This window comes from Bos grunniens, chromosome 27 (assembly GCF_055505025.1).
Source record: "Bos grunniens cultivar Pamir isolate PY7600 chromosome 27, Bosgru_T2T1.0, whole genome shotgun sequence".
Taxonomy (NCBI): Eukaryota; Metazoa; Chordata; class Mammalia; order Artiodactyla; family Bovidae; genus Bos; species Bos grunniens.
In genome coordinates, this window is record NC_141191.1 from 17,195,785 (window position 1) to 17,222,529 (window position 26,745).

The 26,745-nt window shown below is 39.8% G+C and overlaps 1 protein-coding gene across 4 annotated transcripts; it reads right to left on the reverse strand.

The window, feature by feature from the left end:
• Nucleotides 1–559: 559 nt before the first annotated feature.
• Nucleotides 560–26,112, reverse strand: CFAP97 (cilia and flagella associated protein 97). Of its 4 annotated transcripts, none has more exons than XM_086380033.1 (6): nucleotides 26,006–26,112; nucleotides 18,206–19,257; nucleotides 9,648–9,913; nucleotides 7,547–7,609; nucleotides 4,850–5,000; nucleotides 560–3,736 (listed from the first exon to the last, which is right to left on the reverse strand). In XM_086380033.1, exons 2-6 carry the CDS (start codon nucleotides 19,239–19,241, stop codon nucleotides 3,606–3,608), a joined length of 1,647 nt encoding a protein of 548 aa, XP_086236159.1. In that variant the 5' UTR covers nucleotides 19,242–19,257; nucleotides 26,006–26,112; the 3' UTR covers nucleotides 560–3,605. The 4 variants fall into 4 exon arrangements, with proteins under 4 accessions (XP_086236159.1, XP_086236160.1, XP_086236161.1 ...); XM_086380034.1 differs by having other exon boundaries at nucleotides 25,909–26,112; XM_086380035.1 differs by lacking the exon at nucleotides 7,547–7,609.
• Nucleotides 26,113–26,745: the final 633 nt, after the last annotated feature.

Here is a 26,745-nt window from a genome sequence, read left to right on the forward strand (position 1 = left end):
TGGCCACCTGATACAAAGAGCCCACTCACTGGAAAAGACCCTGATGCTGGGAAAGACTGAAGACAAAAGGAAAGGGGGGCAGCAGAGGATGAGATGGGTAGATAGCATCACAGACTCAAAGGGACATAAATCTGAGCGAACTCCAGGAGATAGAGCAGAATGGGCGGGCCCGGCGTGCTGCCGCCCACGGGGTCACCAAGGGTTGGACACGACTTATCGACTGAACAACACTTGTAGCAACATAACAATTATGATGTGGTTTAAAGAGATGATCGAGAGTGTAATTTTAAGCATTTTCCCACATAAACATCATACTTCCAAAGATATAAATAACTAATATCCTCTTTCCAATTTCATTCTCACTTAATTCTTAGTCATGGAGGCATGTAAAAATTATTATTCTAATTTTTACAATGGGAACAGGAAGACAGTGCATTTGAGAGACCAACACAGGATCAAAACTCAGTTATCTTTGATTCTTTTCTTCACTGTGCCCAGGATGAGTTCTTCATGCCTAAAAGACATTATGGTAGACTCGGAAATTAAAAAAGAACGTTGATTTTTAAGTTTCTTACTATCTTTATTCATACAAATAAAGTAGTCATGAGCATGAAGCACATTTTCTTGGATGGTTTACAATCATTTATATAGGTTCCAACTTTGGCATTTAAGATATTAAACATTTTATGAATTTAATTATTAAAATAATAGAGTAACTTAAACTTGTGTCCCCAACTTTACGTTGGTCATAATACTTTTCATAGTGTGCAGGATTTGAATTTGAAGATGAAAGTACACACAGATATCTATCCCAGTGACCTCTTTTTAAAGTTACCTAGATATCCATTTTGGACATTTGGGTTAATGGGCTGAAAACAACTGCATTACACACTACATTTACAAGCAAACGAGAAAACTTTTATTTGGGGTAGTAGCTAAGAAAGCAGCTTTTTATGGAGACTGAAAGAAAAGGAAGTAGGGGAAGTATGAGAGTAATTGCTACCCTTAGGAAATAACTTTAATAATTCAAAATTTTTCATAGGATCTTATCAAGAAGGATGTAATACCAGTATAACATTTAACAGACATGAAAGTCACTCTCAGTAAGAACCTTGCCTAGTAATTGCTGACCTTGGATGAGTATCCTTTCTAATTGCACGTGTAAATCTTAAAAATATATATCTTAGGTACAAGTGAACCAAATATAAAGTAGTGCTAGACAGTCCTTCACATTTTTTATGTTCTTGAAAATGAAAATAATATACTTCTGATTTCTTCATAAAAATACCCCTTAAATCGTAACAACTTAAAAGGCATCTTGACTTACATCGGAGAATATCACATTTTTCAACTCCTATCCCTCTGCTTATACTGATCAGTGTAAACTAATCATGACAACAGTTGTAAATTTCTCTTTGAAAAGATGAGTATTGTTGTTCTGACTTTTGCTTCACGCTGAATCCCTGTTATCAGTAATACTTAAACGAAACTCCCCTACCTAAGTAGTAGAAACTGAAGGCGTTAATTTAGTATCTAAAATCAAAGTACAGAGAAAAAAAATTTTTAAAGATCAAAGAAAAAAAAAGTACAGCTTTTATCTATAAAATTAAAATTGTACCATATGGCATATGACATATGGCAGCAAAGACTATAAAATGCATTCAGAGACTAATGCTATTACATAAAAGGTTTCTTTTTCCCCCTAACAACTTAAAAACCAATTTTAAAAAATTGGCTAATTCACTCACTACTGGGAATATATTCAAATGCTGAATTTTAAATTCAGCATTATCTTATCTCTCCTTAAAGACAGGTTGTTACACAAACATCGAAAAGTGCAATAAGTTAAAAAAACAAAATCTTGGTTTAGTACAGCTAAAGTGTATGAAGTAAAGCACTAAGTGATGTAAAAACCTATACACCAGAATATCCAACAACAAATGAACATTATAACTCAAGGAAAGCAGCAGAAAAATCTCACGGTCAGGTTGTTTTCCCATGAGTTTTTTAACCCCATTCTCCCCACCCTTCTCAAGCCCTACCCGAAACAAAATCTATCAATACAAACTAAGGCCAAGACATTCTGAATTGATGTTCAGCAAAATGCAGTTTGGCTTACCACCGAAGGTGTTTAAGAAAAGTTAAGTTTGGCGTCCACGCTACAGAGCTTGAGCAACCCAGAAAAGCAAAAAACAAATCTTACTGTGTTTACAGATCAAAAATTCACACTAAAAAAAAAAAAAAAAGGGGGACAGATTTGGCATTTAGTATAGAAACTTACCAATACATTTTAAGGTATGCATAAAAGGCCAGTAATGAAAACAGTGATAACTAGAACAGCAGAAGCAACATGACTGAGATATACTTCGTTGTACAAGAGCCTACAGATTGACAGAAAAAATACTCTGATTTCAAGAGTCAACTCTATTACACCCTACACACACATCACTAATTTCAAAAGGTCTTTGAAAGTGAAACTGGCAAAAATGGTACTTCCAGGATTCAATACAAAAGGCCAAAACAAAACCAAAAAATTGGCTGACATTTATAAAATAGCTTCAACAAATACGGGATTTTTTTCCTCCTTTATCATTCATATTTTTAGTTTTTCTTTGTCAGCCCTTAAAAACAGTAGCTAGAACTTCTAAAGGGGTAGAACAAAGCATTTGTTTCCTGCATTTCCTCTCACTTAAAACAATAAACGCTGAATACAGCACAACCCATTAACAACACCCCTTAAAACGCTGTCCTGACACAACTTGGGATCTGCTTCTTGGTTCCTCAAGCTGGTGGAGCTCGTTTGCTAATTCAACAAATACTTGCTTTTGCTTATGAGGATCTGGTCCTTGGACGAACTATTCACAACACAGGAGCTCTAAAGAAACCCAACTTCTCAGAATCCTTACCTACTTCCCCTGAAAAACACAAAAGAGGAGTTTCTAAGTTGAGCTTTCTCAGACTCACAATTTGAAATGGTCTGGAATGGTTGATAAAATTTTTAAGATCTAACTCAGTGCACACTTCTACAGAGGTAGTAGGCACCTCTGGTGAATCACAAGGACTGCCCTAGAGCAAGCTTCTGTCTTCTCCTCAAATCTAAATCAGCGCCACCAATGAGAACAAATTTCAAGATTAGTTTCATAATAACTATCTTACAATCAAGTTATAAGTCACACCACCCAAGTTCTGAAGCAAATAGAAAACCAAGTCAGTCAGGAGCTACGCTCACTATATAAAACTTACAGAAAATGAAAACAAAACAAAAAAACACATTAAATGAGAACCATATAGCTAACATTTCGGTCCGATATGCAGGATGCTATCACAACTGCCTCATCAGTCCGACAGTTGAACCGATTTCTATGTTGAGAAAAGACACAGGTATGCTACCATTTCTCTATGAAATATATACACGTCTCATATAAACACCTCTTCACAGGAAACACTGATTTTTATGTTGTCTTTTTGAAAACCATTTTGCATCTAATTACAATACCTTAAATTGCTTAAACCAGTATTTAGATGTCTACACAGAGAATGACAGCGTTATACAAGAGCACTTCAACTAAGAACTGGATGAACAATGCTTAAAGTAAAAAGAGTTTTTATAACCAAGCTGTACGGACATTCGGGGGCTTAGGTCTTAGCAACAGGCCACCACCAGTTGTGTTAAAAGCAGATCGCTCACTCTTACAGCTGAGGCCACTGGTAGCGCTGGATGTCCTGGAAGCGCCTTCTGAAAGTAGACAAAGAGCAAGAAATTATCTGAACTCACTAAATACATAAATCATCATCTGATACACTTCCTTTCCTCATCTGAAGCCCAGATTAAAATAAAACTGCCTTCTCTATCTCACATGTGTTTTTAATAGTCTAATTCTATTCTCAACCAGGAATGTACTTCAGAATTCCCTGTGGAACTTAAAATAACAAACATAACCAAACTCTATACAAGGGCATTTTGATGCAATAGATTTGGGGTGGGAGTAAGTGTTTTTAAAAGCCTCTCAAAGAATTCAAGTGGGAAAAATAAAATCTCTTTGTATAACCATTTATACATTTATTCAACAAATAATTTTGCACAGTCAAGGCATGATATTAAGTGTGAATTTTTGGAATAAGATGCTGTCTTAGTCACTTACTCTACCAAGGAAGTGATGTGTGGCGGATGAATGAATGGAATTAAACTAGTTATCTGAGTGTTTAAGACTACAAGTGGTTCCAACTTTCTGTTAGGACTAGCTTTTACAGACTTTATAGCTTAGCACATATACATAAAGTAACAGCACAGACTTCTGTAGGGAAAACGGTCTGGCCTTTCCGTGTGTCGTACACTCCAACACTCAGCGGTCACGCCCACCTGTATTCTCTGGGTGTGTAACGGATCATATACTGAGCATTAAGAGGGACTGATCTGAGGACTACAGATCACTATTTCTCGTCTTAATTACCAGTGAAGAAGCAGCAGCGTGCATTAGGGCCGGAAGATACTACTGAAAATTCTTCACCGGCTGAAGAGACTGCTTCGGCAACTTTTAAACAGTCTATCTGTCCATTTCTTCCTTTAATAAACACACTGAAATTAAAAGTCTCTCCCTCCATTACCTAAGAGACTACTGATATTTTCAGTTGTTTAACCTCCTGGTTTCCTTCCTATGTTGCCATTATACACTGTAAAAAATGAAACCTGAAGTTAAGTGAACCAACACAAAGCAAGGCATGCCAGTGAAACAGAGCAGACTGCATCCCAGAAGTCAGCATCTAAAACTCTGTCAGAAGAACCTAAGTCATATACTTTTAAATGGGAAAAAGGTATAAACAAGTACAAAACCCGTGTGCGTGTGCTTACTTAGCGAGCTGTACTGGCTGAGAGTGGACCTCACTCGTCTGGGGGTCGGGGATGAGCTGAGATAACCCATGTTGCGGTGATAATCCATCAGCTGTTCTGAGCGTTTCATGCCAACTGTTGGCTTCACAGCTTCAAGCCTTTTCAGAAAAGCCTGCATTTTAAATGAACAATTTAAAAGCTAACGTTAGATAAACTGCAATAGTTTTTTTAAAAGGCAAACACTTCCTAGAACCTGAAATTCACAAAATAAAGTAGAAAAGACTTCAAGTCACTGCGGAAAAACTATTTCAATAATAATGTGGAAAACCTAAAAGTTTCTACCTGTCCTATAGCTAACCAAAACCACTATGATTTTAACAACCGATTGTAGGCACAGCTCTCTTGTTTATCAGGTTACAATCTTAGAAAAGATGCTGTAAGGTGAAAAACATTAAACCATTCTCATAGAAATGACATTATGGAAGTAATAATGCTAAGAGCCCAGTGTTCAACCCTAGAAATGGCCGTGAACATATGCTTAGAGAGGAACTGACATACATACATTTAATAGCATGAAATAATGTCATTTCTTTCAGCGAGTAAAGTGAAACTATAAACCATACTATGGGAAACTATAAAGTACCCTCCTTGACCTCTTCCCTTCTCCTTCTGCTAAGATTATTCTTGAAATTTTTCTTAAAAACGGAATTCATATTGTGTCCAAATAAATATATGGAAACATGGTTTAACAAGAACAGTTCCAAATTTTATGAATTAAAAAAAATTATCCCCTTTTGAAGTAAAAGTTCTAATACAGTTGGGTCTGTATGTAGCAAGTGCGCCCTCTACTGGAGAGGGCTGTCCTCTTCACCTGTTCTGCACAGCACCACTCCTTTTGCCTGGAGGCTTGCAGCCTCTGGATTGCTAAGGAGCTGATGTTAGGGAACTAGAACAGAATTGCTTTAGTCATCATGCCTGTGAGCCATGTGAACTGGTCTCTATCACTGGAGATGGAGCAAGTGAAGGATTATGAATCATGAAAATTACAAAGTAATGGACCCTGGTTGTGCAGTACATTGGACACAAAAGTGTTGTGTGTGTGCACGTGTGCACCCTTGCGTGTGTGTTTTGACTACAAACAATCTGGCAAACAGCTTAAAAAGTGTATCATCTCACACTGAAGAACCATTTGAGCCAATGCAGCTCTATATAAGGGTTTGGTATGTGGCTGGTTATACAATGAATACTCAAAAGTTGATGGTTTACAAAAATAACCAATCAGAAAACAAAATGAAAAATTTCATGGCAATAACATAAAAAATATAGTTTTAAAGAAAACTACAAAACCTTACTAAAGTCGAGTGTTAAGAAGGCTTGAGTAAACAGAAGGACATACCATATTTCTAGATTAAAAGGTAATATTTTAAGAGTGCCCAACACTCTGCAATTAAAATGTAAATTCAACACAATTCCAACAAAAATTTAATTAAAAAATTTTATAAAGAAAAAATAATTAGCTATTATGAAGAATAAATGCAAAGGACCAGCCAAGAAAAAAATATTACAATATATAGAATTAGTTTTATTTTGCTTAATAAAGCAAATATTTGCTTAATAAAGAAGAGTTAAGCATAAATCTGGACAATTACTATTCCTTACAATAACATAATTTTTATAATAAATTATGCTTATTTCACCATGTAGCTTTAAGCTACTTTTTCTACTTCTTGTGAATTAAGCTTTTGATCCAGAGCTGCACTGTCCAAGGCCACAAGCCACATATTGTTACAGAACATTTAAAATGTGGCTAGTTCAAATTGAGATATGCTCTAAGTATAAAATATACAACTGACTTCAGAGACTTAGTATCAAAAAACGTAAAATATCTCTCAACAATTTTTTATATTTATTACATGTTAAAGTGTAATATTTTTTATTTAGTCAGGTAAATATTATAGTAGAATAATTTCACCTCTTTGATATTTCTAATATAACTGTTAGGAAAATTTGAATTAAACATGTGGTTCACTTTATGTTCGACTGTTCTCGAGTATAACAAGATTCCACTGTGAAATGGAGAAAAATATTGCTCACATATACAAATTACTAAGTAACAAAGTAAAAAGAAAAAAAATAGTGGTAATTTCCCACTGCTTATTAAAATAGCTGAAATTTACAATTTATATGGCATATAACAGAAGCTGCTTACCAGTTTTCATCTCATTTGTATCTAGAATAGTCCCTAGACATTAATGGTTTCAACTTCTCAAAAGTAAACCCAAGTTCCTCAAAACAATAAATATAGAATTACTATACGACACAGCCATTCCACTCTTAGGTACACAGCTGAAGGAACTGAAAGCTGGGACCTGAAGAGATACCTATAGTTAGTTAAAGTTAAGTCGCTCAGTTGTGTCCGACTCTTTGCGACCCTGTGGACTGTAGCCCACCAGGCTCCTCCATCCATGGGATTCTCCAGGCAGGAATACTGGAATGGGTTGCCATTTCCTTCTTCAGGGGATCTTCCTGACCCAAGGATCGAACCCAGGTCTCCCGCATTAGAGGCAGACACTTTAACCTCTGAGCCACCAGGGAAGCTGACCCAGGGAAGAGACACCTATAGTGCAGCATTATTCACAATAGCCAAAATGTGCAAACAATCCAAGTGTCCATCATCAGATGAATGGGGAATCCAAATGTATATATATATATACATACATGGACTATTATTCCGCCACAAAAAGGAATGAAGTTCTGATACAGGCTGCAACATGGATGGTCCTTGAAAACATAATGGAGTGAAATGAGCCAGAGACAAAATGACCAAATAGTCTACTATTCTACTAATATGAAATATCTAGAATAGACAAATAGAGACAGAAGGTAGAGTAGAGGTTACCAAGGGCTGAGGGGAAGGGGGAACAGAGTGTTACTGTCTGGCACAGTGTTTCTGTACAGAGTGATCAAAAAGTTTTGGAAATAAGTAGTATTTACTCACAATTCACAACATCGTGAATGTAATTAATGTCACTGAACCAATCACTCAAAACAGTTGAAATGGTGAACTTCCCTGGTGGCGCATGGATAAGAATCCTGCCTGCCAATGCAGAGGACACAGGTTCGATCCCTGGTCCAGGAGGATTTCACGGGCCGTGGGGCAACTGGGCTTGTGCGCCACAACGACGGAAGCCTGCACGCTCTACGGCCCGTGAGCCACAGCTGATGAGCCCCTGTGCCCTAGAGCCCGTGTGCTCTGCAACGAGAGAAGCTGCCACAGTGAGAAGCTCAAGCACCACAGCTAGAGAGGAGCCCCTGGTCCCCGCAACTAGAGAAAGCCTGCATGCTGCGACAAAGACACAGCCCCGGCAGGAGTGAATCAGAAATAAACATGGCAGTGTGCACATATCAAAATAATAATGAAGAAGACATTGAAAATTTTAAAAAGTTAAAGTGGCAAATTTTGTTACTTTTATATATAACTTAAAAAAATGAATCATGTTATTTATCAGAACCCACTGAACTGTACACTTTAGATGGGTATGGCATGTAAATTATACCTCAAAAAAGATGTTAAAAAGAAAAAAGTAATCCCAAAGCGAGGAAACCTGGATATGATTCTACCACCTGCTGTAGCTGTTTATGAAAATGCATAAAATGTAAATGAATCCTGAACTTGCTAGAGGGATACGTAGAAAGTTACCATCTAGTTCACCACCCACCAACCTCATTTCAACTTGTTCTGCTGCAATCTACTCCCTGCCATGTTCAGGGTAACTCTCTTGACCAATATTTTACTATTTTTTGCAAATATACTACCCTAGCTCACCAACTCTTGGTGTTAGTGACAGTAATAAATTCATAAGAGTTACTCTTGCAAATTCAGGTTAAGTAGAACTGTACCGATAATGACACATAATAAGGGTGAATTTGGGGAACTGTTCTAGTGATTTTAATAACAGCTTTATCACTTATTTTAACTCTGAATGTATGTGTTCATTAAGGGTCTAACTTTAGTTGAAGATGCTACCTGGGTTTAAAACCTTGGCTCAGTCACTTGCTTAGCAGCTCCTTGTCCATGGGTTAATTATTTAACCCTTTTAGGTCTCAGTTATTCTACCTGTAAGATGTGGATAAAAATAAAGTACGTCCCTGAAAGAATTATTGTCTGGATTCAATTAGCTAATATTTAGAAGACACTTGGAACAATGCCCAGCATTAAAAAGCTCTGTAAATATCAGCAATTATGAACTGCATTTTATAAAGAAAATGATAGGCTATGAATAGTAGTTTTTTTAATGTGAAGATTTTCAACAGTTTCCATATATATATTTCTTAGGATATCAAAGGACTATTACACTATCATTTTTAATAGTGTCTTTCATACATCAAGCAGCAGGGCACCTCCCTGAGAATGTGTGTATTATTTAAAATAAATGATATATAAATTATTTTAGCTTTTGAGGATAAAATGAAGTAAAATAGATTTAGCTAGTGACTAAGTACTTCGCAGATGTAGCTATCTAATCCTTGGACACCATTTCCTGTATTGCTATAGTAATTTAACAGATCTAGTCAAATAAATAACAGACCTTGCAGTATTTTCACTTAATACTCCCTTAAAATATAGTTTCCTGGATAAAAAAGCACATACTGTTATCTTCCAGGCTCATGGCTCATCCTATATTTTATGCCATACAAACCTATTCCTACTTTTGTATCATTTAGAAAATTTGGCTGTATTGGGTTTGCTGCAAGTTGGGCTTACAAATCAGTACAAATGCACTTTATTTGATGACTAAAATGTAAATCAGTCACTTACCAAATTCTCTCTTTCGATCCTTTGTTGTTCCCTCTGTCTGTTGAGAGCACTATGATACAACTTAGGGGGAGGACCAGTCGATCTTGGAATCATACTCTTGCTTCCTGGTTTCTCAGCCTGTCTGGACAGTTCTTTCAAAAGCCTCTGATTTTCTCGATCAATCTGTCTCACTTCCTCTCTTGTGAAAGAGTAGTTTTTCCTAGGTGCTACTGAAGGCTGATCAAAGTGATGTTTTTGTGGTCTCTTTTTATCTAATTGCAGAAAAGCTACAGAAGTGAACAACAAAAAAAGTGAACAAAAAAGGAAAAATGGCTAAATAAACAGCAATACGATGGCATAATGGTATATGCTTTAACTTTTATAAACGGAAACTACATTAATTCATGGTAACGGATGTATGGAATCATTTCAATGACATCCAGACTACAACCGGGTAGAAAAAAAATTCAGAGGCAGCTTAGAGGTTTATGCTCATTGGGTTCTTTGGGAATAAATGCTATACACAAAACCATGAAAATACTTTAATAAGAAATGAACAAGGCACTGGTTGTAGACTGCAGATATAATTTATGGAAACTGCTTTTGTCGTGTTCATTGTATGTTCTCCTGAAGGAAGCTTAAAAGTTAGAAACCTCTGGTGGATTGCATTGACAGAATACTCAGTTGAGATGGGTTTTAGTAGTCAGAAAGGCATCCCAAGTGGTGCACAAGATTCCATCTGCAATGCAGGAGATGTGGGTTCGAGCCCTGGGTCGGGAAAATCCCCTGGAGTAGGAAGTGGCAACCCACTCCAGTCTTCTTGCCTGGAAAATCCCATGGACAGAGAAACCTGGCCGGCTACAGTCCATGGGGTAGCAAAGAATTGGATACAATTGAACGACTGAGCACACCAACACACATAATTCAAAAAATAAAATGTTCTCAGCAATGCAAACAATGGCCAGAAAATGGCAAAAAGAAACCTAGAATATTCTGAAACTTTCAACTTAACCTGAAAGAATTTTACTATACAAGATTTATGGTCTTGATACTGGCATTGTAACAAATACTTCTACTACAAAAGTCAAACTATGATTCCTGACTAGACATAAGCCAGATGAATACCTTATATAAAAAGAGCTTTTAACCAAGAAAAATATTTTGTATACTATGATTATCAAATGAAATTTTTATCAACATGCTAAATTATCAATATTTCATATTATTAGAACAATTTTCAGCAAGTCACAATTATTACTGAACAGTTATCAGAAATTTCTAAACATATTAAGCTTGTTTCACCTGAAGTTTCTGCTACAAATGAATGTATTATATCAGATTAACAGTACGGTACATTTGTTTTAACAATATCTTTTTAAAGTAACCATTATTTGTTTTAAATTAATCATTTATTTGGCTGCACTGGGTCTTAGTTGAGGCATACAGGATCTAGTTCCCTGACCAGGGATTGATCCCAGGCCCCCTGCACTGGAAGTGTGGAGTCTTAGCCACTGGAAGGCCCCCATTATTTGCTTCCATTATATCAGAGCACCTTTATGTTCATGGGGTTCTCATGGCAAGAATACTGGTGCTGTTTGCCATTCCCTCCTCATTGGAAAAGACCCTGATGCTGGGAAAGACTGAAGGCAAAAGGAGAAGAGGATGACAGAGCATGAGATCATTAAGACAGCATCATGGACTCAACGGACATGAATGTGGGCAAACTCCGGGAGATAGTGAAGGTCAGAGAAGCCTGGCGTGCTGCAGTCCATGGCGCTGCAAAGAGTCAGACGCACTTAGCGACTGAACAACAACCATCTTGTACTTGTACTAAGCAAGTACACTCTTTTACTTGCTTAATATTTTATGCTGTTAAAAGCATTTTTAACCCCATTTAAAAATGTGACTGGTGCAGAAAAGTTAAATCCTTGGAGCAAGGTCACAAAACTGTAAATCTACGTCTCAATGCTTAAACCAAAGATGATCAGAGATTAAGGAAACTTTAAAAAAAATTATTAACAGTGACTTCCTGATAGGAAAAATTAGGAAATTAATGACTGGTAATTTGTTGAAAAGCACACCAAACTAATGACGAAACCTGAATAGGAACACATTTAGAAGGAGATATATATAGACTATATATAATTGAATTATCTTACTTCCAAGAAATATCCATTTTGTAGAATTGAATAAGGTTTCTAGATTAATTTAGCCTTTAAAATTAAATTCTAGAGGGAATTAAAAGTAAGCTATTTTCCTAATGTCATTTATAAAAAGCTTTTATAAGTAAAATAAGGCAACAGCTAAAAATAAAATAAAGGAAGGATTTCAAACTAATTCATTTAAAAAAACAAAACGAAAAAGCATTCTAACCTCCCTTGATGGGAAAAGTATATGTTGAGTGCTTACATACTGATGCCAGGTATCATTAGCACATTTTTCTAAAGTGGCTGCTATACACTTTAGTACGAGGCAACCTCCAATATATGATCCACTGTCTTCCAATTAAGATAAAAAAATGTTAATTTGAATAAAATTTCAGGGATAAAAATATATTAATATAAATATGTACATTATTTAAATGACACATTTAAGAAATACTGCTTTTCCCTAATTTTCGTTAATGAAACAATTTTGCTCAAACTCTTTACAGTATTTCAATATGTCCATTATCACTAGAGCCACTTGTTGACTCAGTAACACCATTTACTAGAAGTACCAGCTTAACTTGTACCTAAACTGGGATACAGGCAGCATTTAAAATGTTTATGTGCATACTATTAATGGAAAATTTATCCCAAGCCATATTATGTCTTTATTTACATAATATTAGTTTTTCTTTAAAAAAATTCACCCTGTAGGCATATTCGCGATCCCGATTAAAAAAATCAATGATATATGATATTTGCTTTTTAAAATGATGTTTCAAAGGTTGTTTTTTTTTTTTTTTTAAATCCCAACTCTTGTAACTGAGAGGTGATGATTCAAGGAATAATAACTAAATTTACTAAGTTCCTTCATCTTCTTTATGAACATCTTGTCAGATGAGAACTTCTGAGACATTCTTTCGGTCTCCTTCCTTTGCATCTGGGCAGGTCTGTGATGGCATGGACCAACACGATACAGCCCAAGGCTGGGCAAAAATAGAGACAGATGCAGGCCACCCCCCACCCCTTGCCTCTGGAATCCTTGTGCTTGGAGCCCTGGGCCACCCTGTGTCTGGCTGCCCTGAGGCTGTGAGGCTGACTACCCTGTGAGGACATCAAAACCACATAGAGGGGCTGTGTGTGGCGGGGGCACTGTGATCCCAGCCTTCAGGTCATCCTAGGCTGCCACTTTACCGATCTAAGATCGCGATCTGTCATCAGAGCAATAGTAACTCACACACAAAACAGAGTACCAGGAGTTGGGTACTACTGCAAGAAAAACCTAACATCTGGAGCACTAGCTTTGAGACCAGATAGTAAGTGGAGCTAGAAAGGGTTGGAGGAGACTGCTGGTGAAGATGATCAAGTGGCAGAATTTCAGCAACACTGTTGGCTATGACAGCAAGGAAAATGGAAAACATACCTTCTGCCATTGGTGGATTTTGCTAAGCAGATCTCCAGGAAGAATCTTTAAAGTATTAATAGTTTATTTTGCCATCATAAGAAGACAGGATAGAAAACAGATGAACTAAAAAAGGGATCGGTCAGTTTTCAAGCAGAATTTATAGAGAATATCAGAGTTGGGACTTTTGGGCTTCAAAATTATTACTACTTGGGCTTCCTAGTCTCTCCTGGCAGAAGATTCTCAAAGTACTCGAGCTATAATTGAGGAACCACACCCAAGGAGCCACAGCTGCCCTTGGGACTTGCTTTAACCCTGGATCACCAGCTGGGCAGGATCTTTGAAAAGTGGGAACAGAGTTTTGCACTTGGGAGGAATGTAAATCAATGTATGGCCACAGGGTGGACTGAAGAAGTTTTGCAGAGTGTCTGTGTTATTTGACACTCCTCCCATTAAGAAGGAGGGTCTATGCCCCTGCTCTTAAATCTGGGAAGGTGTATAACCAATAGAACATGGAAGAAATGATGCCATGTGGCTTCCAATGTTAGGTCATAAAAGGTGGTGAGGTTTGTGCCTTGTTTCCTGGAACGCTGTTCTTGGAGCTCTGAACCATCTGCACTGAGGCTGCGGTACCTGAAGCCCAGACCACAGGGAGAGGCCACGCAGGAGCCCTCTGCTCAGCAAGTCCTGGTCTCCAAGTCACCCCAAGCCCAGACACTTGATGTGTGAGTACACCAGCACTCAGATGATTCCAGGCCCCACCTGTCAAGTCACCCCCACTTTTGAGCCTCTCTTTATACCCTAAGGGGCTTCCCTGGTGGCTCAGATGGTAAAGAATCTGCCTCCAATGTGGGGGACCAGGGTTCGATCCCTGGGACAGGAGGATCCCCTGGAAAAGGGAATGGCTACCCACTCCACTATTCTTGCCTCGAGAATTGCACGGACCAGAGGAGTCTGGTGGGCCACATTAGTCCATGGGATCGCAAAGAGTTGGACACGACTGAGCAACTATGACTATACCCTAAGTACTGGGGTAATTTGTTATGTAGCAATAGAAACTGCTATCTCATCACTTAAAAATATATATTATGCAATAGACAAAAAAAAAACCACAAACAAACCCATGGGCCAAGTGCAGCCCGTAAGTGGGTAGTTGTAGCTCAGACGGTAAAGAATCTGCCTCCAATGTGGGAGACTGGGGTTCGATCCCTGGGTCAGGAGGATCCCTTGGAAAAGGGAATGGCTACCCACTCCACTATTCTTGCCTCGAGGATTGCACGGACCAGAGGAGCCTGGTGGGCCACATTAGTCCATGGGATCGCAAAGAGTTGGACACGACTGAGCAACTATGACTATACCCTAAGTACTGGGGTAATTTGTTATGTAGCAATAGAAACTGCTATCTCATCACTTAAAAATATATATTATGTAATAGACAAACAAAAACAAACCCATGGGCCAAGTGCAGCCCGTAAGTGGGTAGTTCATACTTTATTTTTGGTCTAACATCTACCAATCTTCCACAGTGATTACGGCTTTATCAATTTCATCATTTAGCTCTGTTTTGCTTTTATCAAACACTTCAAATCAATGGCTATTAAATCTTTTTAGTGTACTTGGTCAGTTTGTTCATGTAAAATACTCTTCTTTGTCCCTTTCAGTGATTTTCACATCTCAAATTCTATTTTGTGTACTAATAAATTGATATTTCTATTTTCTCCTTGGTATCTGCCTGGCATAACTTTTTCAAGCCTTTATTTTCATTCTTCCTATACTATTGATATTTTAAACATCTTTGCAGGTTGGATTTGATAAAAAAAAATTATCCCCTCTGATAATACCTTCTGATAAGTCAAAACAATTTACTTGTATTGTTTGATCTCTTCTCACAATTTTATATCTACAAAAAAATGCTTTTTTTTTGTTCTTTCCCCCCATTTTCCCCCTTTTTGAAGACTATGCTAATTTATTTTTTCTCTAATAGATTATAAATCTAATAGATTATTCTTCAGGAATAGAAGTTCTTAAACAGACCTCACACCACAAGTTTACTGAGGACCCCAAATAATGTTTATGTGGGTTATATCTATCAATATTTACCATGTTAGAAATTAATGGTAAAAAATTGAAAGATATCTGTGAATTCATCTGAAAATAATAAACTAGTGCTATGTAAATATCACATTTTATAAAAATAACATAGTTAGTGAGAAGAGAAGCAGAGTTGAACATTTCTGCAATCTTTTACCGCCTGCCTTAATAGAAGACAGCCAGAGCGACACAGCTCGGCCACGTACACGTCACATCTCACATATCCATGGCTTAGCTCTATGGGGAAAATGAAAACAAGAAAAACAAAAATATTCTTGGATCTGAAAGCTTCACTGGGCAAATTCAGCAGGAATAATAATTTGAGAAACCTCAAGAAACACCATATGCATAGACTGATCGCCACAACTAGTATTTAAAACACACTCTACTGCTATAAAGAATCTTTGGTGGGTTATATTGGTGACTCCAACAACGGATTCATCAAGGGGCAGAAGTGCCGCTTTGTTCTTGGGGTTGTATTAACCCTGAGCACCACGTACCGTGTGGGCAGGTCCTGGGGTCAGGGATCCCCAGGGGGCAGCAGACCGAGTAAAGCTCTAGTCCATGTGCTAGAGACTGAGCCCCATTTTAGCTCTGTTTCCGAGTCAAAACGGGATAAGATTATATGGTAGAAACAGGAGGCAAAGACTTACTGTATGTACTTCAGATGGCAAACCTAAGACTAGTGGGTAACTGCTACAAAATCCAATTTCAGTGAAACATAAGATGCATACTTCCTGACCGTTAGCACTGTGGACAGAAGTGTCCCACAGTCCTTTAGGTAACAAATAGTGTCTACTGTGGGGATTCCAGCAAGGAATAAGTTCCTGCCCTCCTGTTGCTTACACTAACTCCAGAGTCTCCTGAAAGGAAACGGGCTTTTGTGACCGTGAGGCAGGGGTGGGTGTGAAATTTCTGCACAGCACGTTCGGAAGAGTACTTCCGAGAAGGTGATGGATAAGCTGAGGGCCAAGCAAGACTGAAGTAGCCTCTACAGAGAGAGAGGCCAACCTCAAGCGCAAATACTCCACGAGTGCAAAGTATTAACATTCTCTGAACAGTAAGGAAGTACTGTGACTGGACTGAGAGGTAATGAGAGAAGAGGAGCTGAAGGCAGTCAGCATATGATGGCGAGCCATGGCTCATCAACTTTAACTGATATTAGACAAGTGCACCAGGCTCTCCACGGCAGAGCCCAAGCATCAGTACTTAATAGTTTGTTTTAATAATTTGAGTAGCTCTCCAAGAGATGCTCACATACTCCCTGGGGTGAAGAGTCACTGAAGAAATAGTCTGTTAGCCTATGGTAAGAAATTTGGTATTTATTTTTAACCTAAGAGTCAGCCCACTTCTGAAGAGTTAAGAAGGAAACTTGTAGGTCTGATCTACTTTTTTAAAGATCATTCCCATTGTTAGGGGAAGAAGCAGATGGGCAAGAATAGAAAACTCAGTCTTGAAAATTTTAAGAGATTGAATGAGCATTTATCAGGAAAGGTATGCTGAGTGGAGGCTTAGCCACTAGGTGGTAACAGGCAATGCCAAGAATCTGGGAATTCTACTTTATGTACTAACAAGATTGATACTTTATTTTCTCTTTCTTACCAGCCTGGCATATCTTTTTCAAGACTTTACTTTCTGAGTATTCTTCCTTATACTATTGATATTTTAAATAATTAAACAATCAATGAGTAACAATCAAAGAAAATCTATAAAAGAGGGGACATTCACAAGTATAAGTTGCTCCAAAATACATTTTATTAATCTATGAGACTCATTTGACCAAATAAGGGACTTATTTATGCCCTTCTATCAGGCCACCATATGTAAATTATGTAGCTGAAGATTTATTCTTTCAACTAACATTTCAAACAAATGAAGACAAGAGAGTCTTACTTACAACTTAAAAACTTTATCTTCAATTGCCCTAAAACCTAACCTGCAAGCTCAATATTTCTAATTTTATATTAACTAGTCAAAAATGAAGTTTGAGGTTGCTTTTTCTTCACCTGGAATATATTGTTCCTTTCAAACTAAATAATGGGTATAAATAAATTGAGACAGAAATATAGTAGTCAGGATTATCTTAATTCTTAAATCCTTCTATCTTAAAAGTAACTAAAACTTGAATCATGCTATTTCATCAACTTGGTAATTATTTTCCAGTAATTCTCTCTAGCCTTAACTTAAAATCTGAATTGTCTCCTACAGTTTACTCTGAGCTCTCTTAATTTGCCAGCATTCCTGCCACCTTCCCTTAAACTTCGTGCTCGTACTTTCTTTCTTAAAGAAAGTGAAATATATCTTACACCCATGTCTCCATCAAACATAGGAAAACATCTGCTCCCCTTCTTGCATTTATTTTATCTGGTCTCCAGGCATTTTGAGTTTCTAAGAATCACTGTGAAGTACTTTCTAGTCCCAGTTGATCAGTTTTGCAGTAATATAAATAATGATATTCCAGGTATCTTTAAATGAAATAATTTGGTTACATTATAATAATATATCCATGATCTCAAATAATAAAACACACCTACTAGAAAAATCAAGGCAAATTCATAGCATTTAATATTAAGCTCAATATAATATTAGGTTTAATATTTAAATTCAATACACAGGACTTCCCTGGGGGTACAGTGGATAAGAAGCCACCCGCCAATGTAGAGGACAGGGTTTCGATCCCTGGTCTGGGTGGATTCCACATGCCATGGAGTAACTAAGCCCATGTGCCGCAACTACTGAGCCCAGGCGCCTAGAACCAGTGCTCTGCAACGAGAAGCCACCAAAATAAGAAGCTTGTGCACGCCAACTAGAGGGTAGCCACCCCCACTTGCCACAGCTAGAGTAAGACCATGCAGCCAAAAATAAATTATAAAATAAAGGCCCTATCTCCAGATGTAGTGATTTAAAAAATAAATTCCAAACACAGTGTTTAAAATTACCTTTTAAAAGATGATTCAGGTCCATTGTGTCATGTAAGACTTTTTGTTTGTATCTGTGGTCTAAACTGGAATCCAACGCTGTTGACTTTGAGGTGAGACTGGGTTCATGTTTCTCCTTCCCTTTTTTGGCTGATTTCAAAGATTTCGAGTTATTTTTCAAATCCTCAACATTTTCATATACTTCTTGCCTCACATTTTCTTGCCTTTTAACTTTCATTTTTTGGTCGCTTGAGGCACCCAGTTTGAAAGACTGAACCGGGCTGATGTCCGGGGTCGATAAAGGAGTGACGTCCGTCACGGTGTCTTCCGATTCTTCGGGGTCATCACCAACCTTGGGTTTTGTACCTGAAGCGTGGGCTCCTGGTGATTTTTCTCCTGGTTTATATTTCAGTTTGGGTGACAAGTGGGTGGCGCCAGGGAGATGCTTCTTCGGTGATGGAGATGAATCAGACAGGCCGACATCAGATCCAGTATCTGAACAGCCTGTATCGGAACTTGAAGATGAGAGGGACAAAGACGAAGAGGAGCTGCTTCTGGAATACTTTTTACTTAGGCTTTTCTTGAAGTTATTCGGCAGCTTAGCTGACTTGGACCTGACATGATGCTTTTTCTCATCATCAGTGCTCTCCTCTCCATCTGTATAGTAGTCGTGCTCACCGTCTTTCACAGTTTGGGGAAGGCTATTTGGAGTGGGCAAGTGTATTTTATGTTCTACTCTAGCATTACCCAGTTTTGATCTTGAAGAAGTGGTTGAGGACGAGGAATTTCCAGTTTGTGCATTATCACCTTCTACAGGGTGTTCCTCTGGAGGAGTTTTCCCACTGCTCTCCGTTCCCTTCTCAGTAAGATCATCTTCCTTTCTTTGTAGTCCAAGTTTCAAGTTTACATTTTCCATATCTTTGTCTGTTCTCTCTTCAGCGTCATCATCCTGCTTGTCAAAAACTGAGCTGCTGTCACCTTTCCTTGCTTCTTCGAAGTCGCTGTCAAAGAAAGAATGGTCCACTTCACCTTCTGATATATCGTCAAACCGATCCATGATGGTAAAAATATATCTGAAAAGGAGGAAAGTGTAACCATCAGACTAAGAGTATTTTCCAAATTACTTTTTTTATTTTTATACAGTAATTGCAAATTTTCCCAAACTGAGAAGTCTGGGTAATATATAAAGAGAAATATGAAAAAGAAAAAACCTACCATAAAAACAGTAACTCAGCGAAATGATAATGGGGGCTACAGGGGTAATAACAAGTTATACCAATGATCTGAACAATAAGAGATCATCAAGGCAAGCATATTACAAACGTGGATATGTAGGTGAATGCCAGGGAAAAACTGACTTCCATAAATTAAGTACAGCTAGAGTTTAGAATGCTAAGCCAGCCCAAACAGACATCATTCTGGTAGACTGGCCGGTTAAAGACTCACATTTCTGGGGGAGGCTGAAGCTTCAAGGTTAGTTATGAAAGCCCCAGTTCGGTGGGATGGCCCAGCAGTCAGAACTCCACCTGGAGCTTGCAGTTTTCAATCGGACTCAGTTTAAAAGATGAGAGATGTGATCAAAATCTAAGGCATTAGCAACAGTCTCAGCTACTGCTCTTAAGTTCTTAAACTTTTTGTTGTCCTTTTGTGTGGCATCCATAGATTATGGAGTTTTTGCTTAACCCGTGTGACAGTCACAGGTCACAGCTTCAGGCTCACAGTCTTAAAGCCAGTCATGCCCTTCTCCACTTTTCTGAGGTTCAGTCTTAGAGAGAGATCATTTCCTTGATGGTTAGTGGCTATGAATGTGCAATTACAGCATTACTTTTAATACTGAAAAAAAAAAAAAAAAACGAATAGAGGAATATTTTGAGCCCATTAAAATCATTATTTAAATCACAGGTCAGCAAACTGCTGTGAATGGGCTAAATCTGGCCCACCACTTGTTTTGTAAAAAAAGTTTTATTGGGACACAGCCCCACTCCCAGGTTGAAGAACTGTCTCTGACAGCTTTCCCACTGCATCTGCAGAGTTAAGTAGCTGTGACAGATACCACAGGGCCCACACAGCCTAAAATATTTACCAATGGATCCTTTGTGGCCCCCTGATGTTGGTGCTATTATCAGTGTGAAAAATGCATTAATATAAAATTGTTGGCTATACTGGATTAATAATACAATTTAGACATTTGGACAAAAAAATGAAGAGTTGAAAAATCAACAATCCCCCTGCATTTTTAATATTTCCACTACTGTTATTGTGATAGTGTTCATGTAATCAACTAAGCAAGGAAGTGATGACAGGGAGTCTGCACAGTGAAAAGAACCAACTGGTCAGATACTCAGGCTCAAAACTTGGTGCACCTGCTTCTCAGTTGTGTGTTCCTGGGCACATGGACAAGAAGGTGCTTCACAGCCCTGTCTGCAACAGTGCTGACTGAGGGAAAAACTCAATGTCCAGTCAGAGGAAAACAGAGAAGAGAAATGTTGTGTATTATATACTGTGTATCAGTCAGAAATGATGAGCTGAGAGCCACAAAAATCATGTCTACCAAGAGAGTGGAATTGAATGACAACATAATCATGAAAAACTTAACACACATACACACACACAAACAAAACAACACTAAACTCTTCAAGCGGACAAACATATACATAAAATGCTACCAGCCTGGCCTGGGAAGACATGCATTAAATGTCTAAGAGTATGAGCCTATAAAAGGTGGGAGGAGGAATGAAGTTGGGAAAGGGGACAAAGGGGAAGAATTAAGAATCGGTTTTCTGTGATCACGGGTCATCACAAATATAAAAAGGTATGACTGATCATTTTCAATCTAATTCTGCCCACCTGAGTTCAAAGAGAAAAACAGCAAATAAGCTATTGAATGCTGGACAGTGCTTATTAATAGTCATTAAATTCTCCCCAAAGCTATCCTTTTCTGTAAGATAATTCACACTTTAAAACGTCAAGGAATAAAAGAACTGTGGTAGCCGTTTTATCCCACTATTTAATGCCTTTAAGGATTAAAAAAATTTTTAACAAGTTTCTTCAAATTCTAAAATCAAACAGTTTCATAGCACAGCCCAGAGCAAATTTTCTTAGCCAGTTTAAAACACAAATCTTTTAAAAAACGAATCATCCAAATTATTCCAACTTCTGCCCCTCTACTAAACTTGTTTACATTTTTCAGGGCATAAAATTACTAACCTAAGTCTCATTTGTATTAGTGTTGTTATTCTACTACTAATAATAGTTAAAACATTAACTTAGTACTCATTAACTGAGTACTTATTTGTTGTTACTGTTCAGTCGCTAAGTCACATCCAACTCTTTGTGACCCCATGGACTGTAGCACACCAGGCTTCCCTGTCCTTTGCTATTTCCTGGAGTTTGCTTAAACTCATGTGCATTGAGTCAGTGATGCCATCCCACCATTTCATCCTCTGTTGTCCCCTTCTCCTTCTACCCTCATCTTTTCCAATGAGTCTCTTCACATCAGATGGCCAGAGTATTGGGGCTTCAGCATCAGTCCTTCTAATGAATATTCAGGGTTGATTGTTCTAAGTGCAAAAGAAGTACTAACTCACTGACTCTTGACAACAACTTTTAAGATATTTTGTCACTCTCTCGTACGTGGGAACGTGCCTGAAGCCACACAGCTAGTTATGTGGCCTACCAGGATTCTAAAGCGGGCAGCTTTGAGGATCACGTGACTAACCACTGTTCTACTCTGCTTTAGAAATGTGGTCCTAGCCTTATGGAAAGAAAAAAAACTGAGACCTTCCTTCTTTGAACTATAAAACACATCGTTGTGATATCTATGATTTATTTGACAGTAAACAGGGGCCAAGATAGTAAAATAATCCCTCCCGTGGTAGGGAGTTTTAAGAGAAAGTGGGACTTGTTTAGCAGTTCGGCTTTAGAAACAGTTCTTTACAAAAAAGGATGGCCTGCCCAGTGAAAATTAGATACACATGCTAATGTTTGCCACACATTTTGCTGGATATATTTGCCATGCAGTAGTTCTCCTCTAGCAAAATAATCTGGAACAAATCTCACTGGCATCACAAACTGAATAAACCAGTTCAGTTCAGTTCAGTCGCTCAGTCATGTCTGACTTTGCGATCCCATGATCCGCAGCACGCCAGGCCTCCCTGTTGATCACCAACTCCCTGAGTCCACCCAAACCCATGTCCATAAAGTCAGTGATGCCATCCAAGCATCTCATCCTCTGTCATCCCCTTCTCCTCCTGCCCTCAATTTTTCTCAGCAGCAGAGTCTTTTCAAATGAGTCAGCTCTTCGCATCAAGTGGCCAAAGTATTGGAGTTTCAGCTTTAACATCAGTCCTTCCAATGAACACCCAGGACTGATCTCCTTTAGGATGGACTGGCTGGATCTCCTTGCAGTCCAAGGGACTCTCAGGAGTCTTCTCCAACACCACAGTTCAAAAGTATCAATTCTTCAGTGCTCAGCTTTCTTTATAGTCCAACTGTCACATCCATACATGACCACTGGAAAAACCATAGCCTTGACTAGACGGACCTTTGTTGGCAAAGTAATGTCTCTGCTTTTGAACATCCTGTCTAGGTTGGTCATAACTTTCCTTCCAAGGAGTAAGTGTCTTTTAATTTCATGGCTGCAGTCATCATCTGCAGTGATTTTGGAGCCCAGAAAAATAAAGTCAGCCACTGTTTCCACTGTTTCCCCATCTATTTCCCATAAGTGATGGGACTGGATGCCATGATCTTAGTTTTCTGAATGTTGAGCTTTAAGCCAACTTTTTCGCTTTCTTCTTTCATTTTCATCAAGAGGCTCTTTAGTTCTTCTTCACTTTCTGCCATAAACCAGTAGCCTTAGGTAAATTTAAGTGTTAACCTAGGTAATAAGGATTCAGAACTTTGAATTGACTTGTGACTCTCTATCCCAAACTGAGCTTGTGATCAAACCACCTTTCCAAAGACAGTAAAGAGTTTCCCAGGTATTTCTGGCAAGGAGATTGACAAACCTGGGGTAGCAACGTACAACTTGCATCATATTCTGCTTGGTCAAACCACCTTTTGGATGGCACTTAGCTTTGAGTACTATGGCAGAGTCTAGAACCTGAGTTATGATTAATGGTTTACCGACCAAGGGCTCACAGAAATAAAAGAAATAACTAAGGGAAAGGGTGTGTTCAGATACTTGAAGAGTAGTGATATGAAACAGACTTGAGAGCTATTATTTGCAGCTCCAGAGGCAGAACTTGCGTCAACAAATAGAATGCATAAGAAAGCTGTTCTGGGTTTAACATTAGAATTGCTCAAAAATGGAATGAGCTCCCTTCAAGGATTATGAGCCATAAGTCATCTAGCCACAAGTCCCTAGATATTGTTGGAGCAAAGACCAGATGGCTATTTGCTGGGGTGCTGCAGAGGGAATTTGTGTGTATGGAGGATATGACCTTTTCCAACCCTAACATGAGCTAAGTCTAAATCCCAAAGTCTATCCCTAAAACAAATGACTACAGATACTTCTTCGAAATCTGTTTTTCATAGCTGTTTCCCACCTTTCCTGTCTTCTTACCAAACTGGGAACTCCTGGTACCTTGCTCATCTTTATATCCTAGCGCCTAAAGTCAGACCTGACAAATATTAGATATTCAAATAATGTTTATCTGATGAAGAGTTTGGAGTTAGGAGATTTAAGATTGAGCCAGCTATGTAGGGCTTTCCAGGTGGCGCAGCAGTAAAGAATCTGCCTGCCTATGCAGGGGACACTGGAGACATGGGTTCAATTCTTGGGTTGGGAAGATCCCTTTATAGGAGGAAATGGCAACCTGCTCCAGTATTTTTGTCTGGAAAATTCCATGGAGCGAGAAGCCTGGTAGGCTACAGTCCATGGGGTTGCAAAGTTGGACATGACTGAGCACAGCCAACTATGTAAGCAGAAAAATCACCTCTTTCACCTGAGTTTTTTTCCTGGATAGTTTTCCATAGTTGTCCTTCATTCCCTTCCTACCCCACACACTAGAAGCAACTATCCCCTTATCTGCATTTACAAGATCCCTGTGAGTGTGAAAGTCACTCAGTTGTATCCAACTCTTTGCGACCCCTTGGACGGAAGTCTTTCAGGCTCCTCTGTCCATGGAATTCTCCAGGCAAGAATACTGGAGTGGGTAGACATTCCCTTCTCCAGGGGATCTTCCCAACCAAGGATCGAACTCAGGTCTGCATTGCAGGTAGACTTTTTACCATCTGAGCCACCAGGGAAGCCCCACAAGGTTCCTGTAGTCCCCAACAATTGTAAGCATCTGTCTCCCTACATGGTCACAGTTCATGAGAAGGGGTGCAGAGATCAGTGTCTGGGAGACTTTTCAGGTTTAGATTTAGGTTCCTAACATCCAACACATGGGTTATTGTAAGGACTTAAACTTCAGGTTTTTCTAGTAGTCATGTATGGATGTGAGAGTTGGACTATAAAGAAAGCTGAGTGCCAAAAAATTGATGTTTTTGAACTGTGGAGTTGGAGAAGACTCTTGAAAGTCCCTTGGACTGCAAGGAGATCCAACCAGTCCATCCTAAAGGAAATCAGTTCTGAATATTCACTGGAAGGACTGATGCTGCAGCTGAAACTCCAATTTTTTCGCCACCTGATGTGAGGAACTGACTCATTAGAAAAGACCCTGATGCTGGGAAAGATTGAAGGCAGGAGGAGAAGGGGATGACAGAGGATGAGATGGTTGGATGGCATCAGCAACTTACTTGATGGACATGAGTTTGAGTAAGCTAGAGGAAGCCTGGTATGCTGCAGTCCATGGGGTTGCAAAGAGTTGGGATATGACTGAGCAACTGAACTGAAACATTCAGGTGACTTAATGAAAGGAAAAAATATCCAACTGTCCCAACCACTAAGCAGTCCTTTTGATAACCTTCACTTTAGTTAGTGAGATTCAATTTACATTAAAGAGTAATAAAAATGTGGACTTAATAAGATAGTAAAGTTTCTCTTTATAACATATTGGGAAAGCGTAAAAATCAAATGACAGTTCATTAGGCTGCAATAACCCTGCTGATACTCAATGAGGACAAGAACTTGCCAAAGCTGCCCAGGAGTCATTTACACACCCATGATTCGTAGAGCCCTTGCAGAACCAGCAATACAAATACCAACGCTTTCGCCTTACATCAGGAAAACACACAGAGGAATCCGGCATTTTTAACTGTCATTTTAGATACTGGGACATGACGTTTCTGTAGTTAAGACATATGATTTGGTCCAAAGAAGGTAACCTATTGGATACCCGAAAATCTCAGCCCAAAGGAAACACCTGTCTTCCAGGATCTGAGGTTCCTTACACTACCCCCTCCGGACCCCACGAAGTAGCGGATAACTGACATCCCCCTCCCTCCTCTGAGTTCAGGGTCAAGTTCCGCGGAGGTGAGCGGGGGAGACCTGAGCCAGGATCTCCCGGGACGGGGGGCGGGGGGCTATCACATCTTAATTCACTGCCGACCCCGACCCCACGCCACCCGCAAACGCGCCCCGAGGTCAGGCCCGGCCATCCCAGAGCGGCCGACGAGGGGCGCTGGCCCTGCGATCGCGCCAGCCCTGGACGCCTCCGTGTGGGTTACACCCGCCTAACAACCGGCTGCCAGGGCCGCAGAGGCGGCGGGGCCCGGAGGACTGGGGAAGGGAGGGGGGGCGGCCCGGCCCGGCCAGGCCAGTCCGCCTTCCGCATACCGACCCTGTGCGCTCGCCGCGGCCTGGGCCCCGGAGAGGGGAAACGGATCCCGAACGGGGGGCGGGGGGCGCGGAGGAAGGGTCGCTCGCGCGCAGCTCACCCGGCGCCGTAGCCGCAACCTCCTCGCGCCGCCGGCGTCCCGGCCGTGCGCCCGCGCGGGCGCTCCTGCAGCCCCTCCACGCGGCCCCGGAGGCCGCCCGAGCTTCCGGAGGCGGAGAGAGCGGAACGGGAAAGGAGATCGCCTGAGCCCGCGCCGCTGGTCCCGCGGGAACCGGGCGGTGCCGGAGGCTCCTCGCGGCGGGCGTCACAGAGCGCGGCGGGCCCGCCCCGCGCCCCCGAGCCTGGCCAGCGGGCCCCCCCTCGGATGGAAAGGGACGCGGGAAGAAAGTGACCTCCGGACCCTCGGCTGTGCCCTGCACCGCCCAGGTGTTAACTGCTGCCGCCTCCGCTGCTAACGAGGAAAGCCGCTTTGATGGTCTTGTGATGTTGTACCCAAACAGCAACTGTAATAATAAATATGGAGGCAGCTAATATAAATATGCTTATATCAGCAAAGTTCAGTTTAAACAGCCCTGTGGCCCAGGGGCTGGTAAACACGTGAGAAAGTCCTCTGACTATCGGTAAATGAGATGGGTAGTTCAAACAATCTGAGAAAAATGATCTCCGTCCACTGTATTGAATGCAGCCCTTTTTCGTGTTTGAACTCGCAAGCACATAGTAGGTGCGACAGAGCAGTGGCACCCCACAGATGCCGGCCTGCTAATCCCAAACCTGTGGGAACATCAACCTAGGTTAACCCAGGTGAGGTCAATGTAATCCCAAGGGTCTTTATAAGAGGGG

Coding starts and splice junctions, on each gene's coding strand:
- CFAP97 (XM_086380033.1), bottom strand. CDS start 19,241: ATGGATCGGTTTGACGATATATCAGAAGGTGAAGTGGACCATTCTTTC. Junction 7,610..9,647: donor GGATCGAAAGAGAGAATTTG/GTAAGTGACTGA, acceptor TATGTTTTCAAG/GACCATCCATGTTGCAGCCT. Junction 3,737..4,849: donor CAGCCAGTACAGCTCGCTAA/GTAAGCACACGC, acceptor GTCTACTTTCAG/AAGGCGCTTCCAGGACATCC.